This window comes from Pelophylax lessonae (assembly GCF_965119305.1).
Source record: "Pelophylax lessonae genome assembly, chromosome: 1".
Classification (NCBI taxonomy): domain Eukaryota; kingdom Metazoa; phylum Chordata; class Amphibia; order Anura; family Ranidae; genus Pelophylax; species Pelophylax lessonae.
The window spans coordinates 224,663,702-224,688,743 of record NC_138768.1 but is presented as its reverse complement, the minus strand read 5'-3'; the positions used below and the strand labels follow the sequence as shown (position 1 = coordinate 224,688,743).

Below are 25,042 nucleotides of genomic sequence, written 5' to 3'. Positions count from 1 at the left end.
TCAATGTAACTATGTAAAAATATACCATGCTTGGAATTATTCTTTAAGTTCTGTAAAAACAGATTTCCAAACTATTGCAGGCAAATAGGTAAGTATATAAAGGCACTTAGGAAGAATAATCATCTCTTTCAATAGTTTTTATTGAAGTTTATAGGGACGTTCAAGTGCATAACAAAATACATGTGTACTACATATATCAGTAAAGGGTTTAGTATGTGACCATTAGTAATTACAAATGAGGCTGGGGGAGTATGTGTGGTTTGGGGGGAGGACACGGGACAGGGGGTCAAAAGACATAGGTAAAAAGACAAAAAAGAAGAAAGAGAGGGAAAACAGGGGGAGAGATAGGATGGGATGCAGGGTGTTTGTGTGGAGGGGAAAATGGGATCAGTGTACAGGGTCTCTGAAATCCCATGTACCCATTAGGTAATGAATGGTCTAATGTTGTGGGTAGGTGGTGCTTGACCCAGAGGTCCTATATATCATGGAATTTGGGTAATCTGTCATGTTGGATTGCAGTCAGTTTTTCATAACTTACATTGGTGCATGTGTAATTTAAATTCTGAAGGTAATCCTGTGTTTTCCAGGCCTTGGCAATGGTCTGTTTCATGGCCGTAAACACATAAATCAGTGGGCAAGTATGATAATATGGTATTTGAATGCTAGAACTATATACTTACTGGGCAAATCCACCAAACGTGGTGGCAAGGAAGAGGAATTGTATTAATAATGTTAATTCTGTCTGCCACAGACAGGAGTAATTTAGACTATATTTGCAATCTGTTTTTGATTTTTTGCATCAAAGGGGTGATATTTTGATAAGGGCCAATAAAGGGTTCTTAGTAACCATAATGCATAGATATACCATTAATACATTTAAATGAATGATCTAAATTGCACATTAAAAATATGCTAAAACAGAAAATCCTGTTAAAGGGCTATTGTCAACAGGCTTTGATATGAACATGCATGGTGCTTTTTACATCAGTTTGAAACGCTTCTAAGATTATTGTAGGTGTATTTGACCTTTAGTTGACCTCTTCCTGATCTGCATTTGACCTGTTTCAAGCTGATTTTGCTCTCCCATAGATATTTGTGGGGTAAGAAGCAGTTCTAAAGCATAAAAAAACCCCATTAACCAATTTAACGCTGCACACTGTGCTGCTACTGCGGCACAGTGGCTCGTTATCGTCTGGCGACGTAGACCTACGTCACCAGACATTCCCCTCTCTCGGCGGTGCGCGTGGGTCGCTGGAGGCTCGCTCCCACTGTATTCAGTCACAGCGGGAGTCGGGCCAGGGGAGAGCGATCAACGCCGCTCTTCCCCGATCGTCGGGGATCAAGTGCGGAGATGCGCCCGCTTGTGTAAACAAAGCGGGCAGATCTCCTAAGTGACAGGCAGGATCAGATTGCAGGATTCAGCATAGCTGAACCTGCGATCTGTGCCTGTGTCACACAGTCCCCTCCCCCCACAGACGTCAGTAAGCACCAGGCATACATTAACCCCTTGATCACCAATAAATGTTAACCCCTTCCCTGCCAGTGTCATTTTTACAGTAACAGTGCATATTTAAAGCACTTATTACTGTAGTAATGTCACTGGTACCCCCAAAAGTGTCAAAAATGTCAGTCAAGGGTCCGATCTGTCCGACGCAATGTTGCAGTCCCGCAAAAAAATTTGCAGATCGTCTCCAGATCGCCGCCATTACTAGTTAAAAAAAAAAACAATAAAAATGACATAAATTTCCCGTAGTTAGAAGCTGCTATAACTTTTGCGCAAACCAATCAAAATACGCTTATTGTGATTTTTTTTTACCAAACATATGTAGCAGAAAACAAATTGGCCTGAAATGTTAAAAAATTTAGATTTTTACATTTTTTTTTTGGGGGGGGGGGGGGGGGATTTCATATAAAAAAATTTGAAAAATATTGTTATTTTTTCAAAATTGTCGCTCTTTTTTTGTTTATAGCGCAAAAAGTAAAAATCACACAGGTGATCAAAAACCACCAAAAGAAAGCTCTATTTGTGGGGAAAAAAAGGACGTCAATTTAATTTGGGTACAGCATCGCACAACTGCGCAATTGTCCGTTAAAATAACGCAGTCCCGAATCGCAAAATATGGCCTGGTCAGGAATGGGGTAAAATCTTCCGGTCCTAAAGCGGTTAAAAATACGCTCATTGAGAATTTTTTTGTCAAACACATGTAGCTAAATACATTTTGGCCTAAATATATGACAAAAAATTGAATATATTGGATATTTTTTAACTGTCAAAGTAGAAAAATATTGTTATTTTTTCAAAATTGTCGCATTTTTTTATTAATATCGCAAAAAATAAAAATCGCAGAGATGATCAAATACCACCAAAAGAAAGCTCTGCTTGTGGGAAAAAAAGGACATAAATTTTGTTTGGGTACGGCGTTGCATGACTGCGCAATTGTCAGTTAAAGTCGCACAGTGCCGAATCGCAAAAAGTGGCCCAGACGTAAGACAGCAAAATCCTCCGGTGGTAAAGTGGTTAAAGTCTGGTTGATTCCCTAGCTCCTACAAAGCTCCTACACACTTTACTTACTTTATTATTTTTAATGATAGAAAGCTTATTATTCTTTCATGAAAAAAAAAAAACAACAGCGCCCTCTTTGTTGGCCTGGAAAGGTTTAATTCATAAAACTTTACCTTTATACAAAGCCACATTTGCCAGCAGAGGGGTGGCAGCAAAATGTGACAAAGTATGGGGGGGGGGGGGGGGGTTGACGCTTTGTCTATGGTGTCTCATTAAATAATCTGGTTGCTTGGGGCCTATTGGCTGCAACTTTTGGTTATGATTAATGGGCTCTGTGTCTGCTCCTTGGCCCCCCCTAGGGGGACTTGTAGGTAGATGTGATTCCCTTTTACTCCTCTATGGGGTGGTTGATACATTGGGATATCACTAATATGCTATGGAGGATTGGCAATGTCTTGGAAACTAGATTCTTGGTCTGTGAGTTTTTCGACATTGCTAGATTATCTGCTTTTCAAATCCCTGTGCTGTACTCGATGCAGGTGCATTAGCATTGTATTTTTTGTGTATTGGAGTCACAGTTGTGACTATTGTTTGTATGTTAAATGTTTATAAATGCAATAAAAAGAATTAAAAAACAAAACAAAACTTTATTGACACCAGGTTCATAAGATGGCAGCCAGAAGGTCCAATTACCAAATATTTGCTCCTTATAATAATTTTGGAATAAAAATGTACTGGCTTGTTTGTATGGTACTACACTGAGCAGGCATCTTGGTAGTTTGAGATGTTCTTAAATGAGCGTATCCTGATCTGACCATATTTAACCAGACTTGGTGGCAACTATTCCATATCTACATGATGTAAATACTATGTACCAGTTTTGGTGGACTTTTGTTGGCTTTTAGAACTGCCTTTTCCCTATTCAAATCTATAGTAATGCAAAAGCAGGCCAAATGCACCTGCAATAAATTCTGAATGATCTCAGAAGCACCTCAAACTGATGTCAAAAGCATGCTGCATTTGCCATAGAAGCCTCTTGACACAGACCATCTTAAATAGATTTTGTGAATTATATGTTTTGGTATATATTCAGTTTACTGTATTCATGTAAATATGACAAATTCTTATTATAAAACTTTCTAACAAACAAACAGATTCCTCCATCCATACAAGAGAGGTGGATGAAGGAATCTCCCCCCACTGAGATATGGCATTCCGACAGTGGGACTCTGTCCTTAGAATATGCAGATCAGCATTGGCTGCAGCCACTGATCAACAAATGTTCTGTCAAACAGAGAAAGCCACAAGGGACTCAAAATCCTACCAGTCCTTGCTGAGTTGGCCAAATTTTGATCTACCTATGGCCAGCTTTAGGGAAATGTCAGTAGCAGCCAAAGCACATAGAAGGGGACTATATATCCAACGCACCCAGAAGTGTTGAGTCCTGACAATTTCTTAGTAAGCTCATCGCTAAAACAGAGAGTGAAGATCAGAGAGCAGGCAGTGTACAGGTAAAAACTGTGCTTTTTACAGGGTGAACTATACGTTAGTTTCTTTTTTATCTAGTTTTAGTTGCTTTACCCATAAATCTATCCCCTTAAGCCCTGGTCCTAAGCCTGACAGTCAGTAGCATAGCGTTGTGGGGGAGGGGGGGGCATGACCCTGGGCGCAATATTTAGGGAGGTGCATCCAGCACCAGTGTCACTTCATCCTAATCCTTATTTTTGCACAGACTGTGTCACTTGCTTTCTGTGCTCCGGCCACCATGTTCAGACTCAGCAATGGGCGGCGGGCATCCTGTGATGGGGCGGATGGGGTCATGTGTCTGCAGCAGGGCTGGTCTGTCTGTGATTGGGTGTGGCACATGCGCAAACCGTTGCTCTTGGAGTCCCGCCTCCGGATCGCTGTCCGAGCTGCAGCGCAGCGCCGTCTCCCACTCTTCCACTCCGGACCGGATCCCTGATTTCCCAGTTGTGGCAGCCAGTCTGGCAGTGTGGCCACAGCAGAGCAGATGGAAGATAAAAAAAGTTGGGGAGACCTGAGAGCCGTGTTTCTGGCCTGGGGGGGGGGGGGGAGAAAGGCCACGGTTTGAGGAGGGGGACTGCCCTGGAGCAGCCAGCCAGAGCAGAAGAGCAGACATGGAGTTAGAGTATGAGGGGACACGTGTTATGGGCTTGCAGCAAGCAAGCATGCCTGATACCCACATCTGTGCATGCATCAGCTAGCTTCTTACTTGCCAAATGCCCTGAGGGACATGCATGGTACATTACAAAGCAGAATTATTTATTTAATGGTTTAATAGTTAATCCTGCCTATGTAATGTATCCATCAGGGCATCCGGCATGTAAGGGGTAAATGATGAATCCTGCCTATGTAATGTATCTCTCAGGGCATCCCGCATGTAAGGTGTATCATTTAACCCCTTACATGCCCAATACCCTTAGGGATATGCATTACATAGTAGGATTCATAATTTAACCCCTTACATGCCAAATGCCCTGAGGGATACATTACATAGGCAGGATTCATTATTTAAACCCCTTACATGCCAAATGCCCTTAGGAATATGCATTACATAGCAGGATTCATCATTTAACCCCTTACATGCCAAATGCCCTGGTCTGAGAGACATGCATTAAATTGCAGGATTTATCATTTAACCCCTTGCATACCGAATGCCCTAAGGAACATGCATTACATAGCAGGATTCATTATTTAACCCCTTACATGCCGTTTGCCCTGAGGGATACATTACATAGGCAGGATTCATCATTTAACCCCTTACATGCTAAATGCCCTGAGAGACATGCATTACATAGCAGAATTAATCATTTAACCCCTTACATATCAAATGCCCTGAGGGACATGCATAATATAGCAGGATTCATCATTTAACCCATTACACACCAAATGCCCTGGTCTGAGGGACATGCATTACATAGCAGGATTCATCATTTAACCCCTTGCATGCCGAATGTATGGTGGGGACAAATGCAGGAACATTACTTATCCCCTTACATGCTAAATGCTTGGCAGGGACACAGGCAGGAACATCACTTAATGGTTACCTCAACGCTTCATATTCCTGATATGTGGCTGCTGTACCATGTACTGGTAAGAGAAAGTATCCTGTTCTCTTTGTGTTGCTTCCTTTGTGTGAAATCCCTGGTGATCCTGCTAGTCCACACTGTGGTCAGTCTTCTAGCTATGCTGGGTGGGAACTCAGCCTGCTCTCCTCCAATGATCAGACTTGTTCTGACACCCCCCTCCTGCACAGCCATTCACTGGGATGCTCAGTGTGCTGCTGTTTCTCCTCCCCCCTGCTCTTATGTTGGGGGTCAAAAGAATACCTCACACCTGTGGAAGCAGCTAGTGGAAGGGACTCATTGAGTGCTAAAACTCCACAGGTTAGGGGGTGCAAATTACTTGTCTTGCCCCCAACGCTGACAGCCCACTCTACGCCACTGCTGACAGTAACTTACTAAACTAAGGGCTCTTTCACACGGTACGCCTCCGTAGGTTCGATCCCCGCTGAGCCGGCGGATGACAGCTCTGTCTCCGCTTGCAGTGCGGAGAGGGAGCTGTCACAGCTCCCGCTGCTCTCTATGGGGGATCGGACGAGAGCAGACCGCCTGTCCCCTCTCATCCGATCCGATCCAATCCCTGAACGGATGGAAAAATAGGGTTTCCATCCGTCCAGATTTCACAGACAGGATCGGATACGGGTGTCAGCAGAGATGTCTCCGCTGACATCCGCTGCCCCATAGAGCTGCATGGAGGATCCGATCAGATCCGCCTAACAAACTGACAGGCGGATCTGATCAGATCGCCCGTGTGAAAGAGCCCTAACTTAACCGCAGAAACAAACATATCACCTGTTAATTATCTTGAGCAGAGACAATGGGGTTTATTAGCTAAAGGCAAATCCACTCTGCACTACACGTGCACTCACTGCAAGTGCACTTGGAAGTGCAGTCACTGTAGATCTGATAGTGACATGCAAGGAAAATAAAAAAAGCATTTTTGCTTGCACATAATTAGGTGATAGAAGTTAGCAGAGTTTCCCCTCATTTCACATCTTCCCCTTAGATCTACAGCGACTGCACTTCCAAGTACACTTGCAATGCACTTTTAGTGCACAGTGTATTTGCCTTTAGTAAATAATCCCCAATGTCCAGAGCGAGAAGACCAGCTCCAAAGCGACCTGCCCTTCTCAAAAGGACTATCTAGTAAAAGGTATAAAGTATATCACCTCTACACTGTTTACTCAACAAGGTTCATACAGATAATATTACCTTATGAATGGAAGTTATTACTCTAAAGTACATTAACCTCTTCACACTACTTCTAAGGTTATATAGCAATAAATATAACATAAACAGCTATATGCTGAATTAGCATTTTAATGCCTGAAGCAGAGAAAATAAATTAAAACATAGTAATAAATCTTCAGCTTTTTTCTGAGTTGCAAAAACAGGTTTAGGTTTGCTTGCCTGGTAAAGATTTTCCATAATTTAAAATTACCTACAAAACAAAATGATTTGTATGTCTTGTGATTCTAATAATACAATGTATTGAAGGTGTTAGAAGGTGCCTGTCTCCCTGCATATCTCTGTTCTGGAGCATCTTTTACCAGACATCAGACCTTATGCTGCCAGAAATGTCCCCTCAGTCCACTGGCCAACCATTTGACCTGCAGGCCATAGTTTTGGGACCCCTGATAAAGACCATTTGTTTTTTGTTTTTTATGAACTTTGACACTTTGACAAGCTAAATAACATACTTAAAATGTTTTCTTTTTTATAATTTAGAGTTGTATCTAAAGTGCACCTGTGCCCAAATTAAAGCTGGCTATACACTATACACTCAGATTATACAATATCTGTACAATCTTCTTTAGATTTACCAGAACTACATAATATAAGAACAAACTGCCACAATTAATTCCATTTGTATCAAATCAGGTACGCCATTGCACTAAATACGTAGTTATACAATCAGATTGTATAGTGCCTCGCCAGCTTATAGACATTAAATTATTTTCATATTCTTAACAAGCAGTAAAATACCTTTAAAAGAAACCATCACTAACCTCTCTAGCTGCTTTTATTGCAAAGTTATTATTTCCCAAAGATAACAACAAAGACTCTGAAGTCGGTTTTAGTCAATTTCTAATAGTATGGAAACACCTGCTGATCGTTTACATTGGAAAGTCAGCGGTCTACAGGAATCTACTCTCAAATAAAATCACAGCGCTAGTGTGTAAATACGAATAATACTTTCTTCACAACTCTAATAGGTACAAAAGATGAATGAAAGCTTATTGTGAAGTGCTTTTAATCCTTTTGAAATAAAAAAAATGCTTTAATGTGCATTATTAGGGCACAGGTTCACTTTAAAATTGGCAAAATCTCACCACAGAAGGTATATTTTTCTATTACCTTTCCCTGTGGAATAGAACTCAGAGTACTTCTTCCAATGTCGGCTGATCTCTTTCACTGTCTTATTATCGGGATCCACACACTGGAGCTGCTGTAATCGGTCTTCCAATCCTCGTACTGCCTCCAACAGAGGGACTGGATCTGGAGGGATATAAGCAGATACTAATTAAAGACATAAATTGATGTTAGTGACATTTCCCAAAACAATCTTGTGCTCACATTTTGAAATCCACAAAGGAGTGATGGGAAAGTTTCTACTGAATTATTTCAATAACTATTTATTCCCCGTTCACACTACCATAGCATAGTGTCAGGCATCATGCTCATTTTTGTGTGTTGTCACGCTTTTTGCATAGGGTAACTCATACATTTCAATGAGAAAGAAGTTCATGCAGCCTTTAGAATTTCAAGCTTCGCTTACTGTCCAGGTGGCAGCAGTTTCACCACACTGGTATTGCGGTTAAATCTCTAACAGCAGCATAGACAGAAATAAAATGTATTTCTGCACTCATTTAGCTTTTCTTATTTTTTCTGAACCTTAGTCTTTATCATAGGGGTGTGCACAGGGTGTTCAGGGTGTGCCTGGGCACACCCTAATTACCCCATGTGCATTAGCATTATCACTCTCTGTGTGCAAGCAGGAAGATGGGAAAGATCTCACTCTTCTTGGCTCTGACAAAACAGAAGGGTTTACACACCTCTCTTTCACTGTGTTGGCAGAGAGATCAATGTCCTGCGGTCATATATATGTAGACAAACACACACACGTGTGTTTAAGCTTTAGTGTGCGCACCCTAATGCAATAGGCTGTGCACACCTATGATCTCTATCTTGAGAGACAGGAGTCAGAGGCTACCAGAAGTAAAATGCTGACCTGCTAACTGCCTAAACTTATACACACTCCCTCTGTTTCTGACTGTGCATAACAGCGTTCAGAAGTACGTTCAGCCAAAACGTATTTTTTTATGTTGAGATAGAGTGGGAAAGGGTAAGAACCTCTGTTAGGGTTTCACTGCTATCTGGAGCTCCATTAGAGCAACTTATGGCCTGTACACACAATCCAAAAAATCGTACGACAGACCGTCTGTTTTTTTTTTTTTTTTGCATGCTAATCTCATATCCAAAATGAAGAGTTTACTAAAGTGATGAAATTTTGCGTATGACAGAACAAAAATTTGAAAGTGATATATTGTGTTGCAGTGTGTTTGGATTGTACTTTCGAGGGATAACTGTACAAATTAAACAAAAATCGTACGATCTGGTATCGTACGAGAAAAATTCTCCTGCTTGTCTGATCAGATAATATCGGATAAACGAATTCTATAATACTATAATCGTCATCGCCTCTTGAAAGTTCTGTACTAACAGACAGATTATCGCTTCGAAAGCGCTTTTTTTCGTACGTTTTTTTTTTTTACAAGATCTCTAAGCCAGCGTCCTGTTCTAGACATTATCCCAAGATAGGCTCTAAACTTGCTAAAATGCTGCATTATCATAATTTGATCGACCTTTGGCGCAAACTGAACCCTTCGAGGAAGGATTATACATTCTTCTCACATGCTCCCCAAACCTATTCCAGGATTGATCATCTTCTGATCAACCCTGAGTCGGTGCACCTCTTTCAACACAGTAAAATAGTGGACGTAACTTGGTCAGACCACTCCCTGTTATGGACTTCTTGTGATAATTTGTCTGTCAGAAAGGGGCCTGCTCCTTGGAGACTAAACAAATCATTTTAAGACAATCCTACAGTCTGTTTTGAGATTGAGCAAAGCATTAAAGAATATTTTGCCTCCAACAACCCCGATGATACCTCTCCAGTAATTAATTGGGCGGCCCACAAGGCCACCATCAGGGGGTGTGTACTCCAAATTGCAATTAAAGAAGAACTTGAATTCAGGAAAAGGAAAGGGAGTTGTCTGACCTATTGCGCAACCATAAACAAAACCCACATCTGGATCTTAGGGACAAAATCGACTCGGTGCGGTTGGAACTGAATCTTTGTTTGACTACTAGGGTGGAAAAACATTTGAGGTGGACGCAGGCCACCTTTTACACGTTGAAAGATAAACTGGGAACTATGCTGGCCCGTAAACTGACACCCCACATCCGTCGGGCGGCACCCCCCAAGCTTAGGAGAGCGAATGGTACGCTGACCCAGGATCCACAGACCATCATGTCGCTGTTCCATACATATTACGCTTCTTTGTATAGCGACCAGGGGAACATGACGACAGAGGCTATGGGTAGGTTTCTCCAGGATGTCCATGTTCCCTCCCTCTCGGACTGCCATCGGGAGCTCTTAGAGGGGGAAATCTCGATGGCTGAGGTGTTACAGGTGATTAAACAAGCGAAGCCCTCTAAGACCCTGGGCCCGGATGGCTTTTCAGCCGCCTATTATAAACAATTTACTGCTCACTTGGTCCTACATCTTCTTACTTTCTTCCAGGCGTTACGGGATGGCACAACCCTAGATGCGGATGCTAATAGAGCTAATATATGTCTAATTCCCAAACCAGGCAATGATCACAAGGACGTGACCAATTATCGGCCAATATCCCTGATCAATACTGATCTTAAATTCCTTGACTAAAATTTATGCCAACAGGTTTAACAACTTTTTAGCACAATACATACACATTAACCAGGTCGGGTTCGTCCCCGGGAGGCAAGTTGCAGATCAGATTTGGTGAGCTGTGGATTTGATCACTGTGTTACAATCCAATTGGGATGGGGGTCGCCCCCGCAGGGGTATGTTCTTGCCATTGGACCTACATAAGGCCTTTGACTCTTTGTTCTGGCCTTTTCTTTTTTGTGTCCTGTCCCTGGAACTGCGGACCAAATTTTCTTAACATTTTAGGGGCATTGTACTTGAATCCATCGGCTAATATTGTTGGGCGTGGTGGTATCTCGGATCCGTTGAAAATTTTGAGGGGAACTAGGCAAGGCTGTCCTCTATCGCTACTTCTCTTTGTCACTGCTATAGAGACGTTGGTGATAGCCATAAGATCTGATCCTAATATACATGGCGTGGAAAGCTCTGGCAGGAGTCATAAATGTGGCTTGTTTGCCTATGATTTATTGCTTTTCATTACGGATCCTGTTACGACCTTGCCCAACCTGTTCTCCTTATTGTCAGATTTCGAGAGGGTGTCTGGTCTGCGGGTCAACCAACTCAAATCAGAAGCGTTGAACATAAACCTTACTGAAACAACATTGACCTCCATAAAGGCTTCCTTTCCCTTCAAATGGTGCACGCAGGCACTTCCCTACCTGGGGGTTAAACTGACACCTAATATCGCCTCCCTATTTAGCGTGAACTATACACTCCTCTTTGACTCCACGGAGCAGGATTTAAAACACTGGCAAGCACATGATCTTTCCTGGATGGGCGGAATAGCGGCTGTCAAGATGACGGTTCTCCCACGTGTGCTTTATTTTTTTAGGACCCTCCCGATCTCAATACTGATAGTTTTTTTACGGCAGCTACAAACTCTCATCTACAAGTTTATCTGGCACAGAGGTGGAAGTCGGCTGGCCTGATCCACTATGTACAGATCCAAGTGGAAGGGGGGGGGTTGGGAGTCCCCCATTTTCTGAGATACTATAGGGCGGCACAGTTGGTGCAACTATATCATATTTTTTCAACACACATTAGGCCGCATTGGGTTGACCTGGAGGCACAGGCTAGCCAGTCTTTGCCTTTAGACCTTCTGATGTGGCTACCTGCTAAGGAGCAGAAGGCAGTATTGAGTCCCACTTTGTCCCATTCCCTGCAGCTGTGGGATATAGCATGCAGGGTGTACCCTCTCAAGTCCCCCCACACACCGGCAGCCCATCTCTTTAATAATCCTCACTTTGTACCAGGGCTTCAAACGTCTCAATTCACATGGTGGGTCAACAAAGGCCTTTACAGAATAGGTAATTTCTTGGATCATAGAGGGGTGCGACCTCATCTACTTTAGGTAAACGTTGGAAATGCCCCCTGTGGCATCTTACCATCTTCTCCAAATAACCCACTTCCTTCGGACCCTTAAGAATGATCAGACAGATATCACAACTAGAACACTGTATGAAAACAGATGCATGAGGAGGGTCTGGGCTACGAGGAGGGATCACGGAATTGTATAGCCTATTCACCAATCCGGCTACTAAGCCTTCAGATCAACTGGCATGGGAGACTGATTTGAGGGAATCCATTGAGGAGGAGCAATGGGACAGGTGGTCGACCATGGTGTACAGAGGTATACTTAATACCTCCTTGGTGGAGGCTAACTATAAGGTGTTGTCACGGTGGTACCTGGTACCGACGAGGCTAGCGAGACCCTGTGTTTCAGGCACTGTGGGCAAGATGGGGACATGTACCACATCTGGTGGAGCTGCCCAAAGGCCCGGCGCTACTGGATCAGAGTAATTAATCTGATCCACTCGGCGACAGGGGCAGAGGATTAGCAGGGATGCCAAAACGGTGCTGTTTTCTGATTTGCCAGTAGAGATACCGAAATATACACATTCTCTTATATTTTTCATTCTCCTGGCTGCCAAAATTATGGCACGTGCATGGAAGACGCCTGGGCTCAATGTCTTGCTGGTGAAACATAAAATGTCGTGGATTATGCTTAATGAAAAGTCAGCCAGCATCCGCCAGGACAAACAACTTAGATTTGAGAGAGTGTGGAATCCCTGGATCGCATATTTACAGGCCCCATAGCTGTAGCTGTGGGGGGTGGGAGGGGACCAGTGCGAGAGGACGATTCTCCTCTTTCTTTTTCTTACTCTTTTCCTAACTCTTATTCTTATCTCCATTCTTATACTTCTTCCTTTTCTGCTCTCTTTTCTTTTTCTTTCTTCTTTCTATTCCTTTTGCTTTTCCTTCTTTTTTGTCTTTTCCCTTTTTTGGGGGTTTGGAATTATGCGGGGTGGTGTAAGCTCTGAGATGCGAGGCTATGGCTTTGGATCCCAGAGTGGAGGTCTGTGCCTTATCGGCCACTTAATTGGTGGCTATAAGCGTATTGCCTCGTTAAAGTGTTAGTTATATTTCTTGGATGTGTCTCAATACAGGTTCCCGTGATTAGCGGTGGTATGTGTGGTGATCGGCGCTGGGGGGGCGCCATGTCCCGCCACGGACACAGTTTGCGCCCCAGTCGGGATGTCTTGGGTGGGGGGCGGGGCCTCTACTCGCCTGTCTGATAATGGACTAGCACAACTTCTGGACGCTGATCATGCCTCCCATGGCGCTGTACTATTACAAGATCATATGTGTTATTATTTTTGATACAAATGAGACACTATTTTGTATGTATGAACACACTGCTGGTGGTGCTTTTCTGTTTGTTACTCCCTTGTTTCTCACTGTTCTAAAAAACCTAATAAAAATTATTGAATATTAAAAGGTAAGAAATAATAAATAAAAATAGCTATGCTGTGTGAACATATAACAAATATATAGTGGGGTTTTCTCAAATTTGACTGCAAAAGCTGCAAAAGTGGAAATACACTTCAATTACCACTCGTTCTTTTACAGCCATCACAGTTTGCAATGATGTAGTGTACTGTTTTATAATCTTAAATCTAGTACTTGTAGGCAAGCGTTTGACCCTTTACTGTACAGTGAATGTAACACCATTGTGCTCAGTGATTACTTCTGCTCCCCAGTAAAAAAGGTTACACTTTAAAAGGACAAGAAAAATAAGCCTCAACACAGCAGACAATATGACTCATTTGAGCAGTCTGATAGCTATTCCAGGGCCAGCCGACCCTCTGTGTATCCAAAGAAATGATTTATTATAGTCCTACTTCAAACAGCAGTATCAGAATGATCTTTACCAAACTCTACATGATTGCAGGATGTACACACTTACTTCTAATTATAATTAAATGGTCATCAGATGGTAGGATGGCCATAAAAATCACCCCCTGTTGGGCAAGTGCTGACATCTGGCCATTAAATAACACCCTCTTTACCTAAGAGCTAGTTATTCTGTCATCAAGGTAAATGAATGTATAGCATATACACCAGTAGAAGTAAATGAACAAACAGCACAGTAAGGCAGCAGGCATATAAAGAACAATAAATGGGAATGATTGTTGTTTGCACTATTCTGCACCAATCCAAGTTGCAGAATATGACATACTGTAGGTTGTACTAATAATGCATAACTATTCATCAGATATTTTATAACAGACCATTTTAGCTCCTTTGCAAGACGCATTGGTAGGTGACTTCAGGACACCAACACCATCATATAAAGTTAGTCTTGATGATGGGACATTCTAGACAGCTTTCTATTTTTTGGAAATTTTAAATGCAGTGATAAGCTGGTTATAGGGCTGATTTACTAAAAGTGTGTGACTGTTCACTTAGCAAATTAAATGTTCATTTAACTTTGTGAATAAGGTGAAGCTGTGTTCATGTTAAATACAAAATCATGTGCAAGGGTAAAAAAAACAAAACACACTCACTTTATTAAGTTAGCTAAAGTGGTTGTAAAGGCATAAGTTTTCATTACCTTAATGCATTTTTGCATTAGGCCAGAGCCCCCCCCCCCCCCCAAGTCCTATCTCAATCCAGTGCTGTGCACGAGTTGCGCTGCTCTCTCACTCTCTCTCCTTTTAGGACTCATAGGCTGTCATCAGCTGTCAAAAAAATCCTGTGAGGAGGGAGCAGAGTCAGTGCAGGATCAAGATGCTCTTTGTGTGTTTATGGACACACACGGCTCGGCTTGGGAGCGAGCCCACACACGAGCCTCCATGGCAAGTGGCTTGCTATGGTGATGCACACAGAAGAGGAGGAGCCTAGAGTGTCTGTGGGGGACCCCAGAAGATTAGATTCAAGGCCACTTTGAGCAATAATTGCACAAAGCAGGTAACATGAATAGCAAGAATAACATGTTATCATTTTTAACAGAAAACATTTATGCCTTTGCAATTACTTAGATGAACATTTTTTTAGTTGAATAAACAGCCTCTATAATGCCCCATGATCATCTAACATGCACTGGACATTTAATGTGAAAAATGCAAGATGTTAATCCTTACCAATTCAGATACCTTTGGATGTGCATACAATTGTCAATAGGTCATAATAAATCAGTGCATGAATGAATGTCAATGTATCATATATGTCCTATACAGGGAATCCTCAAATCAAGCAATCAAGAACATTCCAATGTGTTGTCTCCCTTGTCTGATCAGAGTTGTGAATATTATATTGTAAAGTCTGGGGGAATAATATGCCATTCATATCAAGTGAGATATACTAACTAATCAGAATATAGGAAAGATAAGGAGAGATGAAGGATACAGCAGTAAGGAGGAAAGTGAAACAATACAATAACCAATTGACCCAATTTGAACAAATTAAATTTGAATGGCTGAAGCTTTGGAGTTGCATGAGAATGTTTGGGGGTGAAACATGGAAGGTACAATCTTCAATATCATACTATTAAAAACATAGTTCCCGGGGGGGCGTGGCCAAGCAAGGCATGTGAGCGGATGCGCATCACGGAGCTCCCGCTGTTACCCTGCTCATTGATCCTTCCTCCGGTATCCACCTTACCTTTAACCGGTACCGACGTCTTCCTCTCCTCCTGGGGAATCCACCGGTATCCTCTGCGCCTCGATCCGCACAATGCTCACCCGGAATAACCGCGAGGTCCCTGCCGGCCTGGAAATCCAACATGGCGCCGCGGCCTCCATGCCGAACTGGACGCCGCGCGCCACGGACAAGGGCAAGGATCCTGGGGGTAAGTCTGGCAAACCCCGCAAGGACGGCACCAAGGACATGTTTTATTATGCCCAGAAGCTCACGTATGCCCAGGCTGCGGGCCCGCAGGATGGTGGCAAGGGGGGAGCGGCTTTGGTTCCGGAGCCCGGCCTGGAAGCGGATCCCTCACCTAGTCTGCCTGGTACAGACGTCCCTGCTAACGTGGACCTGGGGGTGGACGAGGAGGTGGTGGATGGTGATTCTCAGCCCACCCTGGGCCAAATACTCTCAGCGGTGCAGCAGTGCACGGCCTCTGTTGGCAAAGTGGAGGAGAAGCTGGGGGGGCTCACAGAGGAGGTCTCCCTGCTCCGGCATGACCTTCAGAAAATGCGGGAGCGGACCACTGCGGTGGAGGGTCGCATAAGCGAGGTTGAGGACAGGCTGCCCTCCATTATCACGGAGACTCGGGCTACTGCATCCCTGGCCAGGGCGGTACAGGATAAAACTGATTAAATTGAGAACCGGCTGAGGCGTAACAACATCAGGATTGTGGGGCTCCCAGAGAAAGCGGAGGGCAGGGACCCCACAGAGTTTGTGGAACAGTGGCTGCTGGAGATCTTTGGCAGGGATGCCTTCTCACCCTTGTTTGCTGTTGAGCGTGCCCACCGCACCCCTTCCCGGGCCATCCCGGGCAATGCACCACGTCCTATGCTGGCGCGTCTCCTGCACTACCGTGACCGTGAGAAGGCCCTTAGGCTGGCCAGGGAGAAAGACGTCATTAAGTTTAATGGGGTCCGGGTGTCTCTGTACCCGGACTTTTCGGCGGAGGTGCAGAAGAAACGTGCTAAATTCCATGAAGTCAAACAACGCCTGCAGAAGGTCCACTTGCCCTATGCGATGCTGTACCCCGCTCGGCTGCGAGTAACCGCTGGCGGGCAAGCTCACTTTTTTCAGACCGCGGCTGAAGCTGCGGAATGGCTGGATGTCAATAAACCGTCTCTGCGGGCTCGACAGCGTGAGGGAGCGGATCCTTGAGGTTACCTTGACTGTTGGGGTGTTCTCCTACTACCTACCTGTTGGAGGGGACTCTATTTGCCTTACCGGAGGCCTATTATCGTTAGCCTGTTATGGCTGGATGGCTCTATGTTTCCTGTGATGGTGAAGTATGCCAAAGTTATGCGATGTTTACTGTTTCCCCGGCTGGAGTGTGTGTGCACGTTGCCTACTCCTTTGTTTTTTACCTTCTCTGTTTTTTCCCTGGACCCGGATGTCTGAACTCTGGGACAAGTTTCTCTTTTTATTTCACACACAGGCTTTGCTTTCTGTTTTGCTGCTGGCATCTACTGGAGGAGGACTGCTTCCCGTCTGCTGTGGGGCCCGTGCGGCTGAGTCCTGCTGCACCCATGTTTGATACCCTTTCTTTTACTATTTTTCTCTCTTGTACTCCTTACCCTGACTGTAATTATGCACTCTATGGACTATGTCTAGTGTACCTTTAGTGTCCTGGAATGTCCGGGGCTTGGGAGATCCCCTCAAGCGGGCTATGGTGAGCTCTGTTCTGCGCAAGTATCACCCAGGGATTGTTGACCTGCAGGAGACGCATCTCACTGTGGACACGGTTAGCTGTGTGCGGTATGCTTGGGCCCAACAGATCTACCATTCCACCCATACCTCCTTCTCTAGGGGGGTCTGTATTCTGATTCATCGATCAGTGGACTATCGGGAAATTACTAAACTGTGTGACTCGGAGGGTAGATTTGTATTCTTGTATTGTACTATATATTCACGTGCTTGTGTAATTGCCATGGTGTATGTCCCGCCTCCCTTTTCCCTTCACGTGTTGAGGGAGCTGGTGAGGTTCACTTTGGACAAGCCCCGAGCGCTGCTATTTGTGCTGGGGGATTTTAATGGGGTGCTAGATCCTGCAAGGGATAGACACCCGCCTCCCGGTGTAGGGCCGGGCACCCGGGGTACCCCGTTGGCCCGTTTTTTGGGAGAGATGTCCTGGATAGATTTGTGGCGGGTCCGGCACCCTGCTGCTACACAATTTTCCTGCTACTCTAAAACGCATGGGTCATTGTCCCGCATTGACCTCTGCTTGGGTACCCCTTTCTCCTTAGCAGCGGTGTCTAAAATTCAATATGCCCCCAGGGGTGTTTCTGACCACTCTCCCCTGATCTGTTGGCTGGAGTTGGGGCCTCAATCGTCCCTATCACGGGTCCCTTGGCGCCTCAATGCCTCCTGGTTGAAACTTTTTCCCCCTGATAGTGATTTGCCTAGAGCTATGTCCCGATTCTTTTTGGATGATGACCTTTATCCTGATAGGCTGGTTCAATGGGATGCTTTTAAACGTTATCTTAGGGGGGTGTTCATTGATGTGATTAACCAGGTTAAATCTTCTACTAGGGAATGGGAGGCTCACTTGACTGCACATGTGAGGGAGCGAGAGGAGGAGTATATTGGCCAACCCCCTGAAGCGTCTCGGGCGGCTTGGTTGTCTGCCCAGGATGCCCTGACTAGTTTTATCTCGCATAGAGCGGAACGCAAACGGTTTTTCTCTAAGGTTACATTCTATGAAGAGGGGGAGCAGACTGGCCGCCTTCTGGCAAAACTTGTTAATGTCCACCCTGCAGTCCCTGCTATAGGGGCCCTTAAATTGCCCTCGGGCACCCTGGTTAGTTCTCCGGAGCTGGTTATGGAGGAGTTGGTCCGCTTCTATACTGAGCTCTATGCCTCTAGGGCGTCCTATACTGCTCTGGAATTGACGGACTACCTCCAGGGTGTAGATCTCCCTGTTTTATCTGCAGCGCATAGGCGCCAATTGGATGCCCCTCTTACCCTGGAGGAGCTTCGGGAGGCTGCCAGCTCTTTTCCCACCTTTAAGGCCCCGGGGGATGACGGATTACCCATGGAGGTATACCAGTCCTTCCCTGACACATTGCTACCACGACTGTTGCGGGTCTTTAATGAGGCTCTGCGCGGTGGTCGCCTACCCTCGTCCATGTCTGGGGCCAGTATTACCTTAATTTTGAAGCCTGACAAGCCCCCGATAGATCCTGGTTCTTATAGACCGATATCTTTGCTACAATCTGATGTTAAGATTCTGGCCAAGGTGCTCGCACGGCGCTTGAACCTAGTGGTGGCTACCATTGTTCATGATGATCAGGCGGGATTTATGCCCAACAAATCTACAGCTGTCAATCTCCGCAGGCTATATGTGAACATGCAGAGTAGAGCGGACAATGTGGGCTCCAGGGCCCTCTTGTCCCTAGATGCTAACAAGGCCTTCGACAGTGTCGAGTGGGGGTACCTCTGGGCGGTGTTAGAGAAGTTCGGTTTTGGCCCCACGTTTGTGGCATGGGTTCGCCTTCTTTACCAGGCCCCGCGTGCGGTTATAAGGGAGGGGGGCAGGCAATCGGCACCGTTTCTCCTGGAGAGGGGGACTAGGCAGGGATGCCCTCTGTCCCCTTTACTGTTTGCTCTGGCCATAGAGCCCCTGGCAGCGAGGATTCGGGCCAGTGCCTCGGTGGTGGGCTTTCGGTATGGGACACTGCAGGAAAAGATACTTTTGTATGCCGATGATATGTTATTGCTCCTGGGTGACACAGGTCCGTCCCTACGGGCAGTGATGCGCATAATTACGGAATTTGGAGGCTTCTCGGGGCTGACCATCAACTGGTCCAAGTCGGCTTTGTTGCCGCTGGACCGGGGGGTGGATCCCCAGTTGTCTGATTTTTGCCCGGTGCAGATAGTGCAACAGTTCAAATATTTGGGGGTGGTGATTTCCGCTGTCATTACCGACTATTGTCGCCTGAACCTCTTCCCACTTTTGACGAGGTTCAGGGACAAGGTGGCCGTTTGGTCCAAACTTTGGCTTTCAGTGGCGGGTAGGGCTAATTTGGTAAAGATGATCCTTATGCCCCAACTTTTATATTTCCTACATAATTCCCCGGTGGTCATCCCTCTGAGGTTGTTCCGTCTGGTGAACTCCATCTTCCGCTCCCTGTTGTGGAGGTCCGGGGTTGCCAGGATACGCCTTGAACAACTGTACAGGCCCAAGGATAGGGGAGGCTTGGCCTTCCCGAACCCTTGGATCTATTACTTGGCTGCGCAGCTGCAGCACTTGGTGAAGGCCCTTTGTGGGGGGGACCGGGAGAATGGGGACTCTACGGTTCAGGTTATACTCCATGAGGTGGCGGCACGCGGGGTCCCGGAGGCATTAGAATCGCAGCTCTTCCTGAAGTCTAACAAATTGTTTCCTACTTATAGATTGATGCATAAAATATGGTCGAAGGTGAAACAGTTGCAGGGGGTTACCGGTTTTACCGAATATAGTTTACTATGGGATAATCTGACGTATCCGGAGTTGGCCGGGCTGCCGTGTGCGGCGACTTGGCGAGCTCGGGGAATCACTCACCTTAAGCAGGTGTTCCTCCAGGGACGCTTGCTAGACTTTGCCCAGCTTAGTGCAGCCTACACCCTACCTCCGACTATGCAGTTTTCGTATTTACAGTTGCGGCATGCAGTCCGGGCCCAGCCCTCCTTGCTGAGCCCGGAACTGTCCCCAACACCAGTTTTTTCTATGATGAGGCGCTGTGCTACAACCAAGGGATTTATTTCGGAATGCTACTCTATGTTGTTAACAGCTTACCTGGAGAAAATTCCTAACTCTGCTAAATCTCATTGGGAGGCGGATGTAGGGGTTCTCAGTGATGATCAGTGGGACGAGGCCTTGGAGTCGGTGCGTACGTGCTCCCTGGGAGTCGCGCAGCGACTCTCTCAACTTTACATACTCCTCCGGGTCCATCGCACCCCCCTCCGCCTTTACAGGATGGGTCTTAGAGCTGACTCCTTGTGCACCAGGTGTAGTAGAGATTGTGGAGACCTCATTCACCTTCTGTGGCGCTGCCCCAAGCTCCACAGGTATTGGACGGTGGTGGTCCAGACTGTTAATGCTGCTTTTTCCCTCTCTGTGCCGGTTGATCCGAAGCCGTGCCTCCTTGGCATGGTGGAGGACTACTCGCCTGATGTCAACGTGCGTTTGGCGTTGTCGAGGTCCTTTTTTCAAGCCCGGAAGCTTATTTTGCAGCACTGGACGTCCCCGTCCCCTCCCTCGCTGGAGATGTGGGTGAAGGCAATGGGCGCTACCCTACGGTATGAACGCCTAATTTATCAACACAGAGGTGTCCCACTAAGATATGAAAAAATATGGGCTGGGTGGCTGGCGCAGCCAGGCCTGGCACCAGCTGATCTTATCATGGATCGCTTACTCCAATAGCTCCCTGTATGTTCTGTCTGCAGGTTATGGAGCAGATCTTTGATGGGTGCTCGTGTTACCATGCTTGGGTGTGTAGATGTCCTTGCTTTACTGGGAATGCACTTTCTTGAAGATGCCATGTATTTGTTGGTTTATGCCTATACTCTCTTTGTAAGGGAGTCTTGTTGAATTGAAGCCTGTGAACTTTCAATTGTGTTCAATAAACTTTGTTTTTGATTTAAAAAAAAAAAAAACATAGTTCCCTCCGGGATCGGGTGACCCTCTTCCTTCATTATATATCGTAAATTGTTTTATGGCAGCGTGGAGATTGCTTAGACAAGTTGCTGGTTATTTAGCTTCCCTCCCCACATGGGACTCTATGTCTGTTTTGACCTTTCAAGATAGACAAAAACCTGTTGGCCTTCATAGCCATCCCTGTATAGGGCACGAAAGTGGTGCTAGCCTCTATATTAGCATTTTAGCCTTTTTCTTCTTCTCTCTTTCTCTTTCTCTCTCCCCTTTTCCTTCTTCTGCTCCTGATACCATGCGGGGCCCCCGGAAAGCTGCTACCATTCATCTGTGCCCATTCAATGCCCATGGCGTGAATCAATTATCCAAGAGATCACAGATATTGTACGAATTCCACAAATCCAGGGGTTGAATTAATTTTTTTTCAAGAGACCCATTTTCGCTCCAATCATATTCCCTTTCTGTGGAAAAAATACTACCCATCATAGCTTCATAGTACTTATGCCCAACTGAAATCCAGAGGGGTTGCGATTGCATTTCACAAATCGGTAAACTATACTCTCTTAGACTCCTGCTCAGACCCTGACAGGCGATATCTTTTTTTGAAAATCTCTCTTAGTGGCAAAACATACACTCTAGCTAATATGTACCAAACAATCTAGCTAATCAGGACCAAACAACTCATACCATTCAATATCTCCATAAATTAATGGGATTCTCCAAATGAGTAATCCTTCTCACTGGAGACTTTATTAGTGTCCTAAACCCCACAGTGGATACTTCATCAGGCAGAAGCTCTAATTCATACACCCAAATTAATAGATTGAAGAGATTTCCTTTTCAGCATAACCTGGTGGATGTATGGCGCATACTCCACCCTATAGATAGGGACTACTCCTTTTATTCTACTGCTCATAACTCCTACTCCCACATTGATTTTTTCCTGGTTAGTCACTATGCTTTAACACTCCACCCTCAAAGTAGGATTGGCAACATATTACGGTCCGATCAACCACCAGTGTATTTGTCCCTTTCCCTACCTGACCTGCCCACTAGAGACTGGACATAGAGATTGAACAAATCTTTGTTGCAAGACGAACTATGCTCTACAGAAATACGAACTACTATTTTCAATTTAATTTCTAACCACTGTAATATTGACACTACTGCCCCGATCCAATGGGAGGCCTTAAAATGTGTGCTTCGCCGGCTCTTTATTAAACATGGCTCTAGACTTAAACAAATTTGTCTTGCTCAGATTCAAGTGCTGACACTTCATATTGCTGACCTGGAACACTCCCATAAACGCAACCAATCCCCAACTTGCCTTATTAGATGCCAGACTTTGATTACTACACCTCTTTGAACAAATTACCTTATCCATTAGAGACAAAATGCGTAAGCTGTTTTATGTTGAGGCCAGCAAACCAGGTAGGATGTTAGCCAGAGCCCTCCATGACAAAAATAGCTTCACCTCCATTCCCAAGCTTAAACGTCCCGATGGCCAGATCATTCACCATCCTAAGGAAATTAACAAATTATTTCACTAATTTTATGCCACATTATACAATCTACCTACCATTTTGATACTTCCCCAGAAACTTTTGAATCTAAAATAGACAAGTATATTGCCAAAAGAGCGCTCCCGACTCTTCCTACAATGGTAGTGCAAGATCTTGAACAACCATTTCTAGAGGAGGAACTCTCAATCGCAATCTCCTCTCTTGAAACCAATAAAAGCCTGGGCCCAGATGGATACTCTGCTCGCTTTTTCAAGTTCTTTCAGGACTCTCTCCTGCCGCTTCTTACAAAAACATTTAATGCTATCTCCCCTGATTCTCCCTTTCAAATACAAGCCCTAGAAGCTCATATTATGGTACTAACTAAAACTGGGAAGGATCCTACACTTTGTGGTATTTATCCAATTTCACTAACCAATATTGATGTTAACCTATACTCTAAATTACTAGTCAAACGTCTTATGCCGCTGCTATCTAACTTGATCCATCTTGACCAGGTGGGGTTTACCCTCGAGAGGGAGGCCAGGGATAACATCCTAAAAACAACTACCCTGATGAATTATGCCCAAAAATGCAAAATCCCAGCGTGTATGATCTCGGTCAATGCCAAAAAAGCTTTCGACCGGGTTCATTGGCAATTTCTTGAGAGTACACTTCAGCAAGTGGGCCTTGGGCTCAACATGCTATGTAAGATTCAGGCTCTCTATGCAAACCCTACGGCAAGGATTCGTTCTAATGGCTTACTATCAGATCCGATATGGATACGCAATGGCACCCGCCAGGGATGCCCCCTTTCACCACTTCTATATATACTCACTATGGAACATCTTGCTATTGCCATAAGACAAAACACCAACATTCAGGGTCTTTCCATTGGCCAACATCACTATAAGTTATCTCTTTACGCGGATGACCTCTTATTATATGTTTCTAACCCTCAGGTCTCTCTAACTACCATTGTCAAAGCATTCTCGTAATTTAGCTTAGTAAGTAACTTTAAAGTAAATTACGATAAAACTGAAGCCCTTAACATATCCCTACCTAAGACTTCTCTAGCTCGACTACAATCTATTTTCACGTTTAAATGGCAACAAAAAGCTATTAAATACCTTAGTCCTTGTCCTCCCTGGCGGATCTCAATTATACGCCCCTGGCTCGGACGATTCATACGTGCCTTAAAACATACAATAAACCGAACATTTCTTGGTTTAGCCGTATGAATGTTGTCAAAATGGTCATTCTACCTACATTTCTCTACGTCTTTCAGGTGCTCCCTGTCCCTCCTCCCCGGGGTTTTTTTCCAGGTAGTCAATATTGCTATTCATAACTTTATTTGGCAGCATAAGAAACCTCAAATTGGCTATACCATTTTGGCGTTACCTATGGTTAGAGGAGATGTTGCTCTTCGTAACCCCTTGTTATACTTTCATGCAGCATTGCTACGCCTGATAATTGATTGGTATCATGCAACCCGCAAAATTTGTGGACATTATTAGAAAATTACCTAATTACTTCAGATCTCACGTCTCTCCCATGGACAGACCTGACACACAGACCCCCTTATGACCTATTGCCCCTAGCGACTTCCGCTAGGCTACGGATATGGGACGGTTACCTTGATAAAGGTCTACTGTCTTCAAGACCTAGCCCCTTGACTCCATTGTTTGGTTTTGCATCTTTTTCTTCAACTTTTACCAGCCATAAATTCCTTTCCTGGCAAAAATCTGATGCTCCATTTCTGAGCCACACGCTCTATTAAGGCAAACTAATTCCTTTGTCCTGAATGTTCTCCACCTGTCATAACCCACCTGGAGCATGGCTTGAACAAACTCATTTGGCACACTTATTGGACAGGATACCAAACGTTGATGAATTCACTGGACCAAAAACAGCCTTTGAGTCGTTACTGTCCCAATCTGGCAGGTTAGAGCACTCGCTATCTCAGATTTATCAGATTTTTATACAGGTATCCTACCCAGATCCACCCCCATTCCTCTCAAAATAGGAACGAGAATTAAATACATCTCCTGATGTTATGGAATGGAGCAAAACATTGGCACTTTCCTTTAAATTTTCAAATTGTGTCTAGGTGGTATCGCTGCCCTACATTCCAGGCACCTGGCAACATCTCATACATCTGGGGCACATGCCTGCGCATTATCCCTTTTTGGAGTAAAATTCTCAGCCTATATGACAAACTTGTTGGGGGCAAATTCCCAAACAAACCTCGCATTACTATACTGTCTATGTTGCCAGGCTCCTATCAACAAAAGCATAATTTGTCATTTTCTGACGGCTGCACGATTTGTTATCGCTAGACACTGGCGACAACCAATTGTTCCCTCTCTAGCAGATTGGGCTTGTGAA

At 44.8% G+C, this 25,042-nt stretch overlaps 1 protein-coding gene across 2 annotated transcripts in view; it reads right to left on the bottom strand.

Moving 5' to 3' along the window:
- Positions 1–25,042, bottom strand: part of CUX2 (cut like homeobox 2) — a 711,333-nt gene that overhangs the window by 159,776 nt on the left and 526,515 nt on the right. For both annotated transcript variants that reach the window (XM_082244161.1, XM_082244162.1), the window contains one exon: positions 7,945–8,085. In XM_082244161.1, the coding sequence (XP_082100287.1) occupies positions 7,945–8,085 (141 nt within the window). The remainder of the gene's footprint in view (positions 1–7,944; positions 8,086–25,042) is intronic.